At 33.5% G+C, this 13273-nt stretch overlaps 3 protein-coding genes and 1 long non-coding RNA gene across 10 annotated transcripts in view; 3 read left to right on the forward strand and 1 right to left on the reverse strand.

The window, feature by feature from the left end:
* Positions 1-777: 777 nt before the first annotated feature.
* Positions 778-13273, reverse strand: part of LOC108739659 — a 19845-nt gene continuing 7349 nt past the window's right edge. For 2 of the 7 annotated variants that reach the window (XR_001938211.1, XR_003230890.1), the window contains exons 2-9: positions 4115-4196; positions 3808-3924; positions 3271-3387; positions 2573-2689; positions 2150-2266; positions 1705-1822; positions 1475-1575; positions 778-1374 (exon numbers count right to left, since the gene is read on the reverse strand). This is a non-coding gene — a long non-coding RNA (uncharacterized LOC108739659). Of the gene's footprint in view, positions 1375-1474; positions 1576-1704; positions 1823-2149; positions 2267-2572; positions 2690-3270; positions 3388-3807; positions 3925-4114; positions 4285-13273 lie in introns of those variants that run through there. The other 5 variants (XR_003230891.1, XR_001938215.1, XR_001938214.1 and 2 more) reach the window with 5 other exon arrangements.
* On the forward strand, positions 4446-5402 carry LOC108739658 (non-structural maintenance of chromosomes element 1 homolog). The gene is made up of 3 exons (XM_018473659.2): positions 4446-4563; positions 4629-5095; positions 5152-5402. The coding sequence occupies exons 1-3, from the start codon at positions 4467-4469 to the stop codon at positions 5341-5343; spliced, it is 756 nt and encodes a 251-aa protein (XP_018329161.1). The 5' UTR covers positions 4446-4466; the 3' UTR covers positions 5344-5402.
* On the forward strand, positions 5751-8122 carry LOC108739656 (cell division control protein 45 homolog). The gene is made up of 8 exons (XM_018473658.1): positions 5751-5854; positions 5912-6277; positions 6325-6501; positions 6562-6917; positions 6976-7180; positions 7341-7735; positions 7795-7871; positions 7936-8122. Exons 1-8 carry the CDS (start codon positions 5804-5806, stop codon positions 7998-8000), a joined length of 1692 nt encoding a protein of 563 aa, XP_018329160.1. The 5' UTR covers positions 5751-5803; the 3' UTR covers positions 8001-8122.
* Positions 8519-12724, forward strand: LOC108739655 (ATP-dependent DNA helicase Q1-like). Its single transcript, XM_018473657.2, has 7 exons — positions 8519-9551; positions 9775-10040; positions 10124-10691; positions 10753-11010; positions 11328-11828; positions 11948-12392; positions 12495-12724. The coding sequence occupies exons 1-7, from the start codon at positions 8642-8644 to the stop codon at positions 12613-12615; spliced, it is 3069 nt and encodes a 1022-aa protein (XP_018329159.1). The 5' UTR covers positions 8519-8641; the 3' UTR covers positions 12616-12724.

The raw sequence follows: 13273 nt of genomic DNA on the forward strand, positions 1-13273 counted from the left end.
CCTCCCGTCAACGCAATGCCCAACTCCAAGGAGATGAACAGCTAAGTCAGGACATCAACCAGAGCCTACCCAAGTCCCGGGGATGGAACATCGAACAATCCAATGTGGATGGGAAGTCACGCAGAGCATCAGGACCACTAGGACTCGTTGGACATCGAGGGATTGGGCCAGCAGCGGGGTCCGAAGTCCACGAGGTCCGAAGACACCGAGGTTAGAAGACATCGATATTCCAGGAGCCCCACGTAAGAGGACTTCGAACTTCGAAGACTTCGAAGTTTGAAGAGCTCGGGGTGCGAAGACCTAGAAATTGGTAAGTCTGCGGGGTTTGAAGACTTCGAAATAAGAAGTCTTCGTACTTCGGGGTCTCTGGGGTTCAAAAACTCCGGGGTTGGAAAACGCCAAAGTTCTTTTGGCGTTTTCTGACTTCGGAATTTTCGAACTCGAGAAACTTTGAAGGCGAAACCTTCTTATTTCGAACCTTCTAACTTCACAGTCTTTCTAATTTCGAAATCTTTAATCCCCGGGATCTTTAAACTTCAAAGTCTTTGAAATTCGACGTCTTCGCACATGGGACTCCTCTGGAATATCGACGTCTTCCAACCCCGGAGTCTTCGCACCCGGAAGACTTCGAATCCCGCACCTTGGGCGGGGGCGGGGGCGCGGACGCGGGCGCGAACGCGTGCTCCGGGCCTCCCGGAGCACGCAGCGGGGGGAGGGGCCGGGCGGGGCGGGTACGGAAGGACGGGGGGGTGTATTATAAATAAAAAATATAATAAATGAATAAAGTTTTTATTTTAACAATTTTGTATTTTTTGGCTGGTGCATCCCTATATCGAGTGTTTTTGTTATTCGACGCCGGTGGGGGACGGCTCCCCTGTCCGCGCGCGGTGAGTCGGGGATACGGGTCCCCTCCCCTCGCGCGGGGGACCATTTCTAGCAGGGTTGAATTCCTCCCAAGTAGTAACAGCCGCCATCCAATGACCAGGAACATCTTCCAAGCGGTTAGAAGTCCCTTACAACAACTAGATCGCCGTTCAGAGGCTTGACTTATTCCTACGCCAACAGAAACACTTTCAAATTGCTCGTTGATGGCCATATCTGCAGAAGATAAGGTACAAGTACCTTACTTCCGCGGATAGGACCACCTTCAAGCAACTTGAAGGTGCTACTGTTCGCGGAGGGATAAGTCTTACCTATGAATGGTGATCGTCGATGTTGGAAGGGACTTCTTACCGTTGGAAGATGATTCCAGCCATTGGACGATGGCTCTTACCGTTGGGAGGGATTCGCCCCCGTTAGAAGTGGTCCCCCGTTGTTCACGACGACCGATGATCCCACGATGAACCTGCTGCAGAGTCCTGAAGTCCTCGCTGCCTGTAAAAAAAGTAGTAAAGTTAGTAAAAGAAATAAGTTTTATAGATAATAAGAAGGAAAAAGTTAAAGAAAAGTTAAAATAAATAGAAAAAGTACCTACCATGATGATCTCCGATGGCTGATTCTTCCGAGGTTGGTCATGGACAAACCCACGGTGGTAGATGTCCCCTATGTTGTGTAGTGGCCGTCGAATCCCGTTGCCTGTAAACAATTCCATAATGTTAGTAAAAGAATTAAAAGATTTGTAAATACTAATAAAGAGAGTTCTAATTAAAGCGTTAAAGTTAATAAGAATGAGAAAGTTAAATAAATGATAAAGAAGCTACCTACCCTGATGAAGATGGTCTCATGATGGCTGGTATTCTCCTGGGGTTGGTGATAGTGATCTCGTCGTAGTTGATATCCTCTTGTACTAGAGAAAGTCCTCGTAGTAGGCTTCAAGTACCTGCTGATGGTAAAAAAGACATAACGTTAATAAAAATGAAAAAGATATGATAAAACTAAGTAATAAATAGAAATTAAGTTTTGAATAAAGTGTTAATGTAAATTAAAAGTAAGAAAAGTATTAAAATTAGATAAATCAACTGTTAAAGTAGATAAAAAGAATGAAAATGTGTTAGAAAAGATAGTCAAGAAAGAAATTTGAGTTATGAAAGAAAGTCTTAATGTAAATCAAAAGAATGAACATATTTATAGAAAGGTAAGTTATAATTAATGTTTTAATAAGGCAGATAAATAGAAAGAAGTGTTAAGAAAGGAATAAATTAAATCCTACCTTCACAAAGGTGGTCTCTTCATTGCTGGTATCCTCCTGGGATCGGTAATAGTGATCCCATGGTGGTTGATATCTCTCCACTACTGCAGAGGTCCTGTAGTAGACTTCAAGGACCTGCTGATGGTAAAAAATACATAACGTTAATAAAAATGAAAAAAATACAAGAAATATAAGTAATAAATATAAATTAAGTTCTGAATAAAATGTTAATGTAGATTAAAATTAAGAAAAGTTTTAAAATTAATTAAATCAACTGTTAAAGTAAATAAAAAGAAAGAAAATGTGTTAGAAGAGATAGTCAAGAAAGAAATTTAAGTTAAATCAAAAGAATGAACATATTTATAGAAAGGTAAGTTATAATTAATGTTTTAATAAAGCAGATAAATAGAAAGAAGTGTTAAAAAGGAATAAAATAAATCCTACCTTCACAAAGGTGGTCTGTTCATTGCTGGTATCCTCCTGGGGTTGGTAATAGTGATCCCATGGTGGTTGATATCTCTCCACTACTGCAGAGGTCCCGTAGTAGAATTCAAGTACCTGCTGTCAGTAAAAAAGACATAATGTTAATAAAAATGAAAAAAATGCAAGAAGTATATGTAATAAATAGAAATTTAGTTATGAATAATGTGTTAATATTATATAGAAAAGAAATTATGAGTGCTATCAGCACTAGGTAAAGTAGTTTAGGTGGTTAGTATCAGCCTTCTAATGTTGAAGTGTATGATGTGTTGCATACCTATTTAAAAATTCTTTTAAATTTAATTTTTCAAACAATTTTTAATACAAAGAATGTGATTAAACAAATTGTTCACAAAAGTGAATTTCGACCACTCGAAGCAATGGTGCTAACAGTTTCTAGCTCACAGTGACTGATAGGGGGAAAGAACTAGTGTTAATTAAAAAAAAAAGCTTTTAAATTAGTTAAATCAACTGTTAAAGTAAATTAAAAGAAAGCTAATGTGTTAGAAAAGATAATCAAGAAAGAAATTTGAGTTATGAAAGAAAGTTTTAAAGTAAATCAAAAGAATGAACGTATTAATAGAAAGGTAAGTTATAATTAAAGTTTTAATAAAGCAGATAAATAGAAAGAAGTGTTAAAAAATGAATAAATTAAATCCTACCTTCACGAAGGTGGTCTCTTCATTGCTGGTATCCTCCTAGGGTCGGTAATAGTGATCCCATGGTGATTGATATCTCTCTAGTACTGCAAAGGTCCTGTAGTAGACTTCAAGGACCTGCTGATGGTAAAAAAGACATAATGTTAATAAAAATGAAAAAAATGCAAGAAGTATATGTAATAAATAGAAATTTAGTTATGAATAATGTGTTAATATTATATAGAAAAGAAATTATGAGTGCTATCAGCACTAGGTAAAGTAGTTTAGGTGGTTAGTATCAGCCTTCTAATGTTGAACTGTATGATGTGTTGCATACCTATTTAAAAAGTTCCTTTAAATTTAATTTTTCAAACAATTTTTAATACAAAGAAAGGAAATATGTTAGAAAAGATAGTCAAGAAAGAAATTTCAGTTCTGAAAGAATGTCTTAAAGTAAATCAAAAGAAAGAACATATTAATAGAATGATATGTTATAATTAGTGTTTTAATATAACAGATAATTGGAAGGAAATTTTAAAAAAGGAATAAAATTATTCCTACCTTCACGAAGGTGGTCTCCTCATTGATGGTATCCTCCTGGGGTTTGGAAAAGTGAGCTAATGGTGGTTGATATCTCTCTAGTACTGTAGAGGTCCTGTAGTAGACTCCAAGTCCCTGCTGTCAATAAAAAAGAGACTTGATAATAGTAAATAATAAACAAATAAAGTTTTAAACTTCTTCTAAATCTTTCATAACTTGTCTTGTATTTCAGTTATTAGTTATTACATAATGTTCAATGAATAATATATAAATTAATTTTGCATAAGTTGTATGACTGTTTAAGTAAATAAATAAATTAAAATCCTACCTTTATAAGTCTACAGCGTAGTCCATAAGAATTTCATGCGACTTGTAAGGAATTTTCTTTCATGGGAAAGATGTTCTGAATGCTAAAACAAAAAGAATATTATTTAGTAAATAAAAACATATGTAGGAATGCAATATGATTTTCAAATTTGGAATGAAGTTAAAATACACAAATAAAAGTAATAATAAAGTGGAGGATAATCTCATTATCAGCTATAAAGATCTTGTTTTTAAAATTCATTATTTCATTTTTACAAACCCGATGGCTAAATGAAACTACTCTGTATTGGTACATAAACAGAATAATAAAGAAGAGACATCAACAATTTCTAACCTACAAATTAAACTTCAAAATGTTTACTAACGAACACAGATATTTTATCCAATATATGCTTGAAAACAGTTATATTTCTCTTGAAGAAGCTTCTGAAGTCTACAAAAGTATCCCAGGTTTAATAGGTTTACGTTTTCCTGTAATAAAAATTTTCTAATCAAGGTTTTTCACTAACTTTTAGGTGAAAAAAATCACAAATCGAAATCCCTTGAACAGTTAATTCATACAATTAACGAAAAAATATGTAAGCAAGAACTCCGTATTGTTACTGCAAAATGTGACTTAACTAATGAGGACAACGTGATATTAATAAACACAAGTAGTGACAATCTAACAAGACGATTAAGGGCTTTCACTCCTTCAGAGCTACTATATTTCCAAATTATTATTAAAGAAATAATTACAACTGAAGGACAGAAAATTCCATACCACATCTGTTTAAATTTATCAAAATCAGATGCTATTTCATTAAAAGCTGATGATGCAGAAAATGTTTTAGAAAAGTGGCTTAGTATGGGCTACTTTATCAAAATTGAGAAAAATATTCATTTAGGGAGTAGGAGCATCGTCGAGCTTATTCCATTCTTCCATCAATATTATAAGGACTACATAAAAAAGTGCTATTTGTGTTCAGACTTGGTGTTTTCTGTAAGTTTTACCGATTTTTTCAAGATATCTTTTAACAACACACTCCATTATTTTAGGGTCACATTTGCGATATTTGTAAAGAAGAATTTCACAAAGTTTGTATAAGAAAATTTCTTGTTAAACATCAAAATTGTCCAAACTGTATAAACCGAAATGAAAGTAGATATCGCTGCGAAAATGAAAGCATCGATGAAGATGACAGTATGTCTATACCAAGCACAAGCAGGAAGAAGAAACGTTTAGATTGATAAAAATAATGCAATGTATTGTTATTTTAATTATCTATAAATGTTAATGCTTGATACTACAACCTTCATTAGTGAAAAATTTAACTTGAAAGACGTTATAAACAGTTTGTGGACAAATTATCGTTTAATCAGGAAGCAAATTATAGTTCTCAATTTTCCAAAATTCGTTTTCATACCGTAATAACTAAGGCACCTCCAAAACTCTTTTTTTCCGATTACTAAAACCCTTTTCTATACTTTGTAATCACTACAAGTCTTAAAAAGTATTTTCTTTGTATGGTATAAATTCAAATTTAAAATGCGACATCTGTTAGACGAAATCACAAACTCTTTTAGTTAAAATGCACCAACTTCTAATAAGTTCTAGTGTACCAGAGGGTTGAACATTAGAACTACACAGTCGCGGTTATTTTTGACGTTTAGTATCGAGGTTAATGAATATTTTATAAAAATATCTAAAATGTACGTAAAAAACCTAAAACAAGATTTTTATGAATTTTTGGCAGCAAAGGTTCGTTTACAATTAATCAATTTCATTCAGTTTAACTAAGGGTTCCATTCATTTTAGCGGATATTACTGATAGCAAACTACGACATTGATTCAATTTGTACTTGTAAAATACTACAGCCCTTATTAAAGCAGGAGTATTGTGTTTATACGTTAGAAGTGGTTAAAAATACCGATGATCTAAAAAGGGTTTATCATGAAAATTGCGATGATGTTAAATATTTCGTTTTAATAAATTGTGGGGGCACAGTAGACATTCTAGAGTGTCTTGAACCCGAAGAAGACGTTTTGTTTTTTATTCTCGATGCCCACAGACCGACAGACGTGTACAATATTTACAGTGATAATCAAGTGCGGTTATTATGTAGTCAAGAATCAGATGTAAATGTACCCAAGTTTCACGATATTTTTACAGAGGATGATGAGGTGAGTAAGTGGTCGCTATTGCAACTGTTATCCCTAATTTAGTTTAGTCGGAGAACGAAGAACATGAATCAGAAAAAGAAGATAGTGATGAAGTGGAGGATAGAGCAGTTAAAAGGCAAAGATTAGAAGAACGTATTATACGAAGACGCGAAAAACGAATTTGGGAACAGAATAGGGAGGAAATTCTACGTAAATATGCACAGTACACTTATTATGCCTACCCAGTAAGACTTGTTATGTTACAATAAATGCCTGTATTGTGTATTATGTACATTTAATTTCAGAGCGCGATTACAATGTTTAATTTGGCCTGGAAGCTAAGTAAAGATGACATGGATTTCTTGTGGTATGCTATAGTAGCTCTCGCGGAACAGGAAGTTCTTGGTAAAATAGAAGACTCAAATTACGTGTTAGAAACGGGAACTTTACAATCTCACGCTAATCGATTACGAAACCGAACTGCAGACAACAATCTCGCCACATCAACTAAAATTGAATTCGAAAAAGACTTGAGACTTGCCCTTTACAGACACTGGACCGTCGAAAGTAGTTTAAAATATTCTACGTACACCGCTTGCAAATTGAAATTGTGGTCAATAAAAGGAGAGATGAAATTACATGAGCTGCTGGTCGATATGGGGTAAAAAAATGATTTATTTTTCAGATATTCATTGATCTAACATTTAATATTTGTCTAGACTTCCGTTGGTTCAGAGCAAACAAAATTTCTCGTCGATGGACTTGGACTTGCGTCAAGAGTTTTTAAGTAAATTGGAAAAATTTTCTGAAAAGTATGGACTGACAGACATTATCTACAGCACGTTTACGTTATCGTATGGCTATCGAAATAAATTTACCGCTTCCGATTACGTTTACGCCCTAATAGCAATTTTGGATGCTTCGGTAATTAATTGTAATGTACAGGGTGTCCAAGTCAAGTGTACTTCCTCTATCTTTCTATATATACATATATCATGAGAATTAAAACACGTAGTTTTAGAGGAAATCTGCTTGAATATGACACTTGTATAGTAATTTTATGACTAATTAATTATATTTACAGTCATCTGATAAAAATCCACAAGAATGTTTCCATTTGGCCCTCGACTGTCTTTCGCGGACAAAAAAAGAAGTACTACACTCGGCTCTTGAAAGGGCGAAAAATATTATTACAACCCTATTCAAAACCGTACAAAATGCATTAGATATGAAAAGGGTGATATCAGCAGGCCCGTTTTTGTACTACATCATTCAAGAGGGTTCAACTGGTTGGCAATTGCTCTCTCAACCGAATATTTTGTTTATGTTGGCTCAATTTTTACTCAAAGCCTATGTATCGACTTCGTCAAATCGAAAGGCCCAATCTCTACCGTTGTTAGTCTCTGCCCCTAGTGATGCAGATAAAGGAACTTGTATTTTGTTAGGAGTTCCCCCATTGTGCGAGGATTCGACCAAAAAGTACTTTTTTAATTAATTTCTGCACTTTTTTATTTACTACTAATTAATTTCATTTTTAGCTTATTCGGGGAGGCATTTCAACAAATTGCTAGTAACATAAACTGTGATACTTTTGCGAATTATTTCGATACGTCGTGTAAGTATACGTTCTTTTATATTTATTCTATTTTTTGTAATTGTTTCATTTCTGTGTTTTTCAGATGTCGATTTACATATAAAAGATCGTACGAGATTTTTGGATGCATTAACTGCAATTGTTTTATAGAATTTGTTTAAATAATGTTTTGTTTTGTGTGTAAATGTGTTCATGTAGAAAATTAAAAGTGTTATTCATGTAATTCCAAGATGTAATTTATAAGTTTAGCAATTTTTATAAGGAAAAAAAAGTTTTATGTAATTCTTATGCATTTTAAAATAAATTATTTTACTTAATATACTGCATTATTGTTTAATTAATTTTCAGTTTATTTAAAACCTGAGGAAGTTGATATTAAAAAAAAATGATGTAAATTTCATGATTAGATAAAGTTTAATCTGCTTGAAAACTATACTGTCTCCTCCTCACTGTGTGATTAATTACTAAAAAAAAATATTCAAATTGAAGCCAACCGCTTTTCATTTAATTTTTTCTGCTATTACAATTAAATGTTAGTATTTAATTAATTTAGATAATTAATCGAAGTTAAAAATGACTGGGGCTAAATGTATAATGTAAATATAGGGCACCAAATAGGACAAACGAACTACTAGGAACTTTCTTTCAATCTTACATAACCTCAAAAAATCTGCAATTACTGCACTTTAAAATTAAGTAAAAAAAGTGTTTTTCTGTAAGAAAAAGGGTGTATTTTGTGTAATAATTAATGAATTAACTGTATATTTTGTGAATTAGTAATTGTAAGCACGATGGATAAGCCAGAAAATATTCAAAAAGCCCTTGAATTTGTGCAAGTATACGTTCGCGTTCTGGAAAATCAAATTAAATATTTTAATAAAATTCCCGAGAGTTTGCTAGAAAATATCCGTTCATTTGAATACACAGAATATGTGAAATTCAAACAACTAAGCAGAAAATTTAGAAAAACATACCATGATAAATACAAGCGTTCTTTAGAGAAGTTCAATGTGAAACTTTCACCAACGACTCAAAATTCTAATAAATGTTTTATTAACGATACTCAAAATGTAAACAGTAGTCTAGTAACTCAGAATCAAGAAAGTGCAAGGACATCAGTAAACGAATTACAGTTAGAAGACTTCGTATCACTACCGTTACTTTCGCAAATTAAGATGGACAATTCTCAAGAGAAAACCGATAACAATTCTTCAACCACTAAGTCTCTAAGTCCAAAAAAATGTAAAAATGATAGCAGCCAACAATTTTTAAATAAAACAAATACAGCGACTGAAAGTAATTCAATTAAAACCAATAGTTCAACCCCATCTAAATTTACATTTAAGAATTCCAGCTCTGACCAACATAAAAATCAATGTGGAGATTCATTAGCAAGTAATCAAACTAATTGTAAAATTTCCTCAATTAAACCTAACAAATTTGATTGTTCAACGCAATTAATAAACAGTAATGATACAGTGAAATCAATCGGTTCAAGCAAATTGCTGATAAATACAACATTAAATGAAGCTCAGGCAAGTTGCAGTTATAAAAGCGAAATTGAAGAAGTCGATATGTCGCTTTTTGAAAATGATTTTGAAATAGAAGAAAAAATTTCTCAAACTGAGTTAAATCCAAAAACTCAGTTTTATAATAACTTTCCCAAATTAGTTTTGAATGAAACACTTAAAGATTGTACAGGTAATAATAAAAATAACTTTCCAACGCATATAAATTCCTGCTGTGGTAAATATTCCTAATATTCTATACCTAATGCAAGCTATGAAATTTTCATTTATGTAATGTATTATACATTAATTATACTGAACGACTAAGGATTTGTAACTTTTACCACAATGGAATGAATGCTACGTGAAAAGTTTTTCCCCTATTAAAAGAGTCAACTAAAATTAATTAATTTCAGCCGAATTTCAAAAGGTTTACCCTCATACTGATGCTCTACATGATTCATTACATACAATGTTTGGAATACAATCTTTCAGACCGTCACAAGAAGAAATTATAAATGCTACTCTGTCCCAGGAAGACTGTTTTGTTTTAATGCCAACTGGGGGTGGAAAAAGTCTTTGCTATCAATTACCAGCCATTTTAACTCCCGGAGTAACTATTATAATTTCACCCCTCAGAGCTCTGGTGTCTGATCAATCCGATAAATTAAATGCGTTAGGTGTAAGTTGATAAAAATTATGTTTGTGTAAAAGTTTACCTGATGGTCAGTGTGAATTTTTGTAAAAAAAAATTATCATTGACAGGTTCCCACAGCACATTTGTGCCCTGAATTGACAAAAAATTACGATGAGTCGTTAGTTTTGAGTAACTTACAGGAAAAAGAGCCACCTATAAAGCTGTTATATTTGACTCCAGAACGACTGTGTTCAATGAACATGAAAAATATTCTAAACGGTCTCTATCAAAGAGGAAAAATAGCTCGTTTTGTAATAGATGAGGCTCACTGTGTGAGCCAATGGGGCCACGATTTTAGACCACATTATAAACAACTAAGCGAATTAAGAAATTTTTATCCAGAAGTTCCCATAATGTGTTTGACTGCAACGGCAACGAAATCGGTCAGAAATGATGTGATTCTAACATTAGCATTAAGGAATGTTAAGTGTTTTACCAGAAGTGGAAACAGGCCGAATATTAAGTACCATATACTCCATAAAAATCCAAAAACGGTGGTGCAGGATATCGCTGATATTATTTATAAAAATTTTCAAAATAAGAGTGGAATAATTTACTGTTTTTCGCGAAACGATTGTGAACAAGTAGCGGAGCAGTTAAATAGCGTTAATTTAAAGGCAGAGGCGTATCATGCAGGTCTGTAGTGCTCAGTTAAAATATTATGCAGAAATTTTAAAAACTTGTAAAATAATTACAGGGATGGTATCGAGCGTTCGCCAAAAGAAACAAACAGAATGGATGCAAAACAAAGTTAAAATTATTGTTGCAACAATAGCTTTTGGATTAGGGGTTGATAAACCGGACGTACGTTTCGTAATCCATCACGTAATACCTTCGTCTGTGGAAGCGTATTATCAAGAATCTGGAAGAGCAGGGAGAGACGGCCAACCTGCTTATTCCTTTTTATTCTATAATTCCTATGACGTTCGGAGGATAGGAGGGTTCATAAAATTGAGTAATTAATTAACGAGTTAATTTTTGTAATAACTAAAAGTACCCTTGAAACTATAGTTCATCATGTAGATCTCTTAAACCAGTGATGGTTTAATGAAGGAAAAGTTGCCTAATGAAGAAGATAAAATGTTTTAGTTATAGGTAATTTGAACAATTGAAAGACAATGATCACATTCTGATTGCAGTTTTTCAGCATTTACTGTCTCTTACGGTTTAGAAGATCCCCATGGTGAAATAAACTTCTTTTTCAAATATGATACCTATAACTTCTCACCCGGAAATAGATTTTTAAATTAACTGTATTTTGTACTTTTCTAGCCCAGATGTCAAGACCAACAACTCTTTTAGGTAGTTTAAACAATCTGGCCCAGGTTCAAGTCTTTTGTGAAAATAACATCGACTGTCGACGATTTTTACTACTGAGACATTTAGACGAGCCATTCGACCGTAAAGACTGTATAAATAATCATCAGGCAATCTGCGACAATTGCTTAAACTACCAAAGAGACTCGACAATGAAAGATTTCACCCGAGAAGCCCAAGATTTAGTGAAGATAATTAAGTATTTGACGTTCATCGATTACAAATGGACCTTGATGGAAATTTCGAACGTGTACAAAGGGGTGTACAAAACCCCCGAAGACAAGCAATTTAGTAAAGCGCATGCCTTGTATGGACAAGGGAAAGAAATACCATTAGCGGACATTTACAGGATTTTACAAGAACTTGTTCAGAAGGAAATCGTTGAAGAGGTGGCACCAGGAACTGGAAAATTCCCAATTTGCTACGTTAGAGTTAAGGATGAAAAACCCTTCGGGAGTGAGTATACATGAATGTACATGTTTGTTTTTCTGATTTAAAATAATGCCTACTTTTTAATTACCTATTCTATTTTTGATTAGAGAATTCATTTAATGTTAGTAAACATTTTTTAACAGCAAAAATCATGCTACCGGTATACAAAGGGCCCTCTTCTCTGACATTGCCGAGCCATTTGGAATGTTTTGAAAATAAGGACGACGACGACGCAGAGAAAAACCCGGAACTACCCCTGAATGTTACGCGTAGACTTAAACAAGAATGCCACGAGGGACTGTTAGACGTTTGTCAAAAACTAGCTGCGGAACAAGGGAGCAGGCTATCCGCAATCATGAACCTGACGGCGATAAAAGAAATGGCCGAAAAAATTCCGACAACCAAAGAGGACTTTATGAAAATCGAACACGTTACTGAAAACTTATTCGACAAGTATGGCGAAAAGTTTATGGAAGTTTGCAAAACGTACGACGCGAAAATTAAACAATTACAAAACGAAAGTAGGAAAAGACAACGACCAAGCGAAACGCCGACTGTTGCGTCAGTTAAGAGGGCTAAATATACCCGGTAAGTTTTCGGGTGGTGTATTATTTAATTTGTTTAATTCCGACCATCTCTTTTTGTTTAAACGTATTATATAACACATGCCTTCGTTTGTTTTAAATCCAGAAAGAAAAAGGGAAAGAGAAAGACCCCTAAAGCTACGAAAGCCCGAACGAAAGCCAGACGTAGTCCCAAATCGAAAAATTACCCCTCCAAAACAAAATACCCAGTTTTACATATTACATAGAATATACAATGTTTAGTTTAAGTGCCTTTATCAGTAACTTATCCTGTTTGCAATTTTATTTTATATCTTTTTGTAAAATTTAATTTAACTAATTATATTTAAGAATGAATTATCTGATTATTATTATTAATTATGTTTAGAATGACATTTTATTTTTAATAAAAAACTATTTGTCAGTATCCTGCTCTTTTATTTTGTCTAAGTATAAGAAGCCAAATGGTGTGATTATCAAATAACTTAAAGGAATATAATAAAATCACTAATTACAGTTAAGTAAATTGATAAAAGCCCCACCTGTTAAATAATACTAAAATAAAAAAGTCATAGCTCCACGACCAACAGTTAAGCCGTACCGTGGCGAATAAGAAAAATTTAATTTTGAAAAAGAAAATTTTTAAAAATTTTGAATTTTTCATCAACGCCAAATTTCATGTTCGCAGTGAGGCGTGTACCAGAGGGTTGAACATTAGAACTACACAGTCGCGGTTATTTTTGACGTTTAGTATCGAGGTTAATGAATATTTTATAAAAATATCTAAAATGTACGTAAAAAACCTAAAACAAGATTTTTATGAATTTTTGGCAGCAAAGGTTCGTTTACAATTAATCAATTTCATTCAGTTTAACTAAGGGTTCCATTCATTTTAGCGGATATTAC

This window comes from Agrilus planipennis, unplaced genomic scaffold (assembly GCF_000699045.2).
Source record: "Agrilus planipennis isolate EAB-ADULT unplaced genomic scaffold, Apla_2.0 scaffold162, whole genome shotgun sequence".
In the NCBI taxonomy this organism is placed as follows: Eukaryota; Metazoa; Arthropoda; class Insecta; order Coleoptera; family Buprestidae; genus Agrilus; species Agrilus planipennis.

Coding starts and splice junctions, on each gene's coding strand:
- LOC108739656 (XM_018473658.1), top strand. CDS start 5,804: ATGTACGTAAAAAACCTAAAACAAGATTTTTATGAATTTTTGGCAGCA. Junction 6,278..6,324: donor TTTTTACAGAGGATGATGAG/GTGAGTAAGTGG, acceptor AATTTAGTTTAG/TCGGAGAACGAAGAACATGA. Junction 7,181..7,340: donor TAGCAATTTTGGATGCTTCG/GTAATTAATTGT, acceptor TTATATTTACAG/TCATCTGATAAAAATCCACA.
- LOC108739655 (XM_018473657.2), top strand. CDS start 8,642: ATGGATAAGCCAGAAAATATTCAAAAAGCCCTTGAATTTGTGCAAGTA. Junction 11,829..11,947: donor GGATGAAAAACCCTTCGGGA/GTGAGTATACAT, acceptor ATTTTTTAACAG/CAAAAATCATGCTACCGGTA. Junction 12,393..12,494: donor AAGAGGGCTAAATATACCCG/GTAAGTTTTCGG, acceptor TTTTAAATCCAG/AAAGAAAAAGGGAAAGAGAA.
- LOC108739658 (XM_018473659.2), top strand. CDS start 4,467: ATGTTTACTAACGAACACAGATATTTTATCCAATATATGCTTGAAAAC. Junction 4,564..4,628: donor AGTCTACAAAAGTATCCCAG/GTTTAATAGGTT, acceptor ACTAACTTTTAG/GTGAAAAAAATCACAAATCG. Junction 5,096..5,151: donor GTTCAGACTTGGTGTTTTCT/GTAAGTTTTACC, acceptor CCATTATTTTAG/GGTCACATTTGCGATATTTG.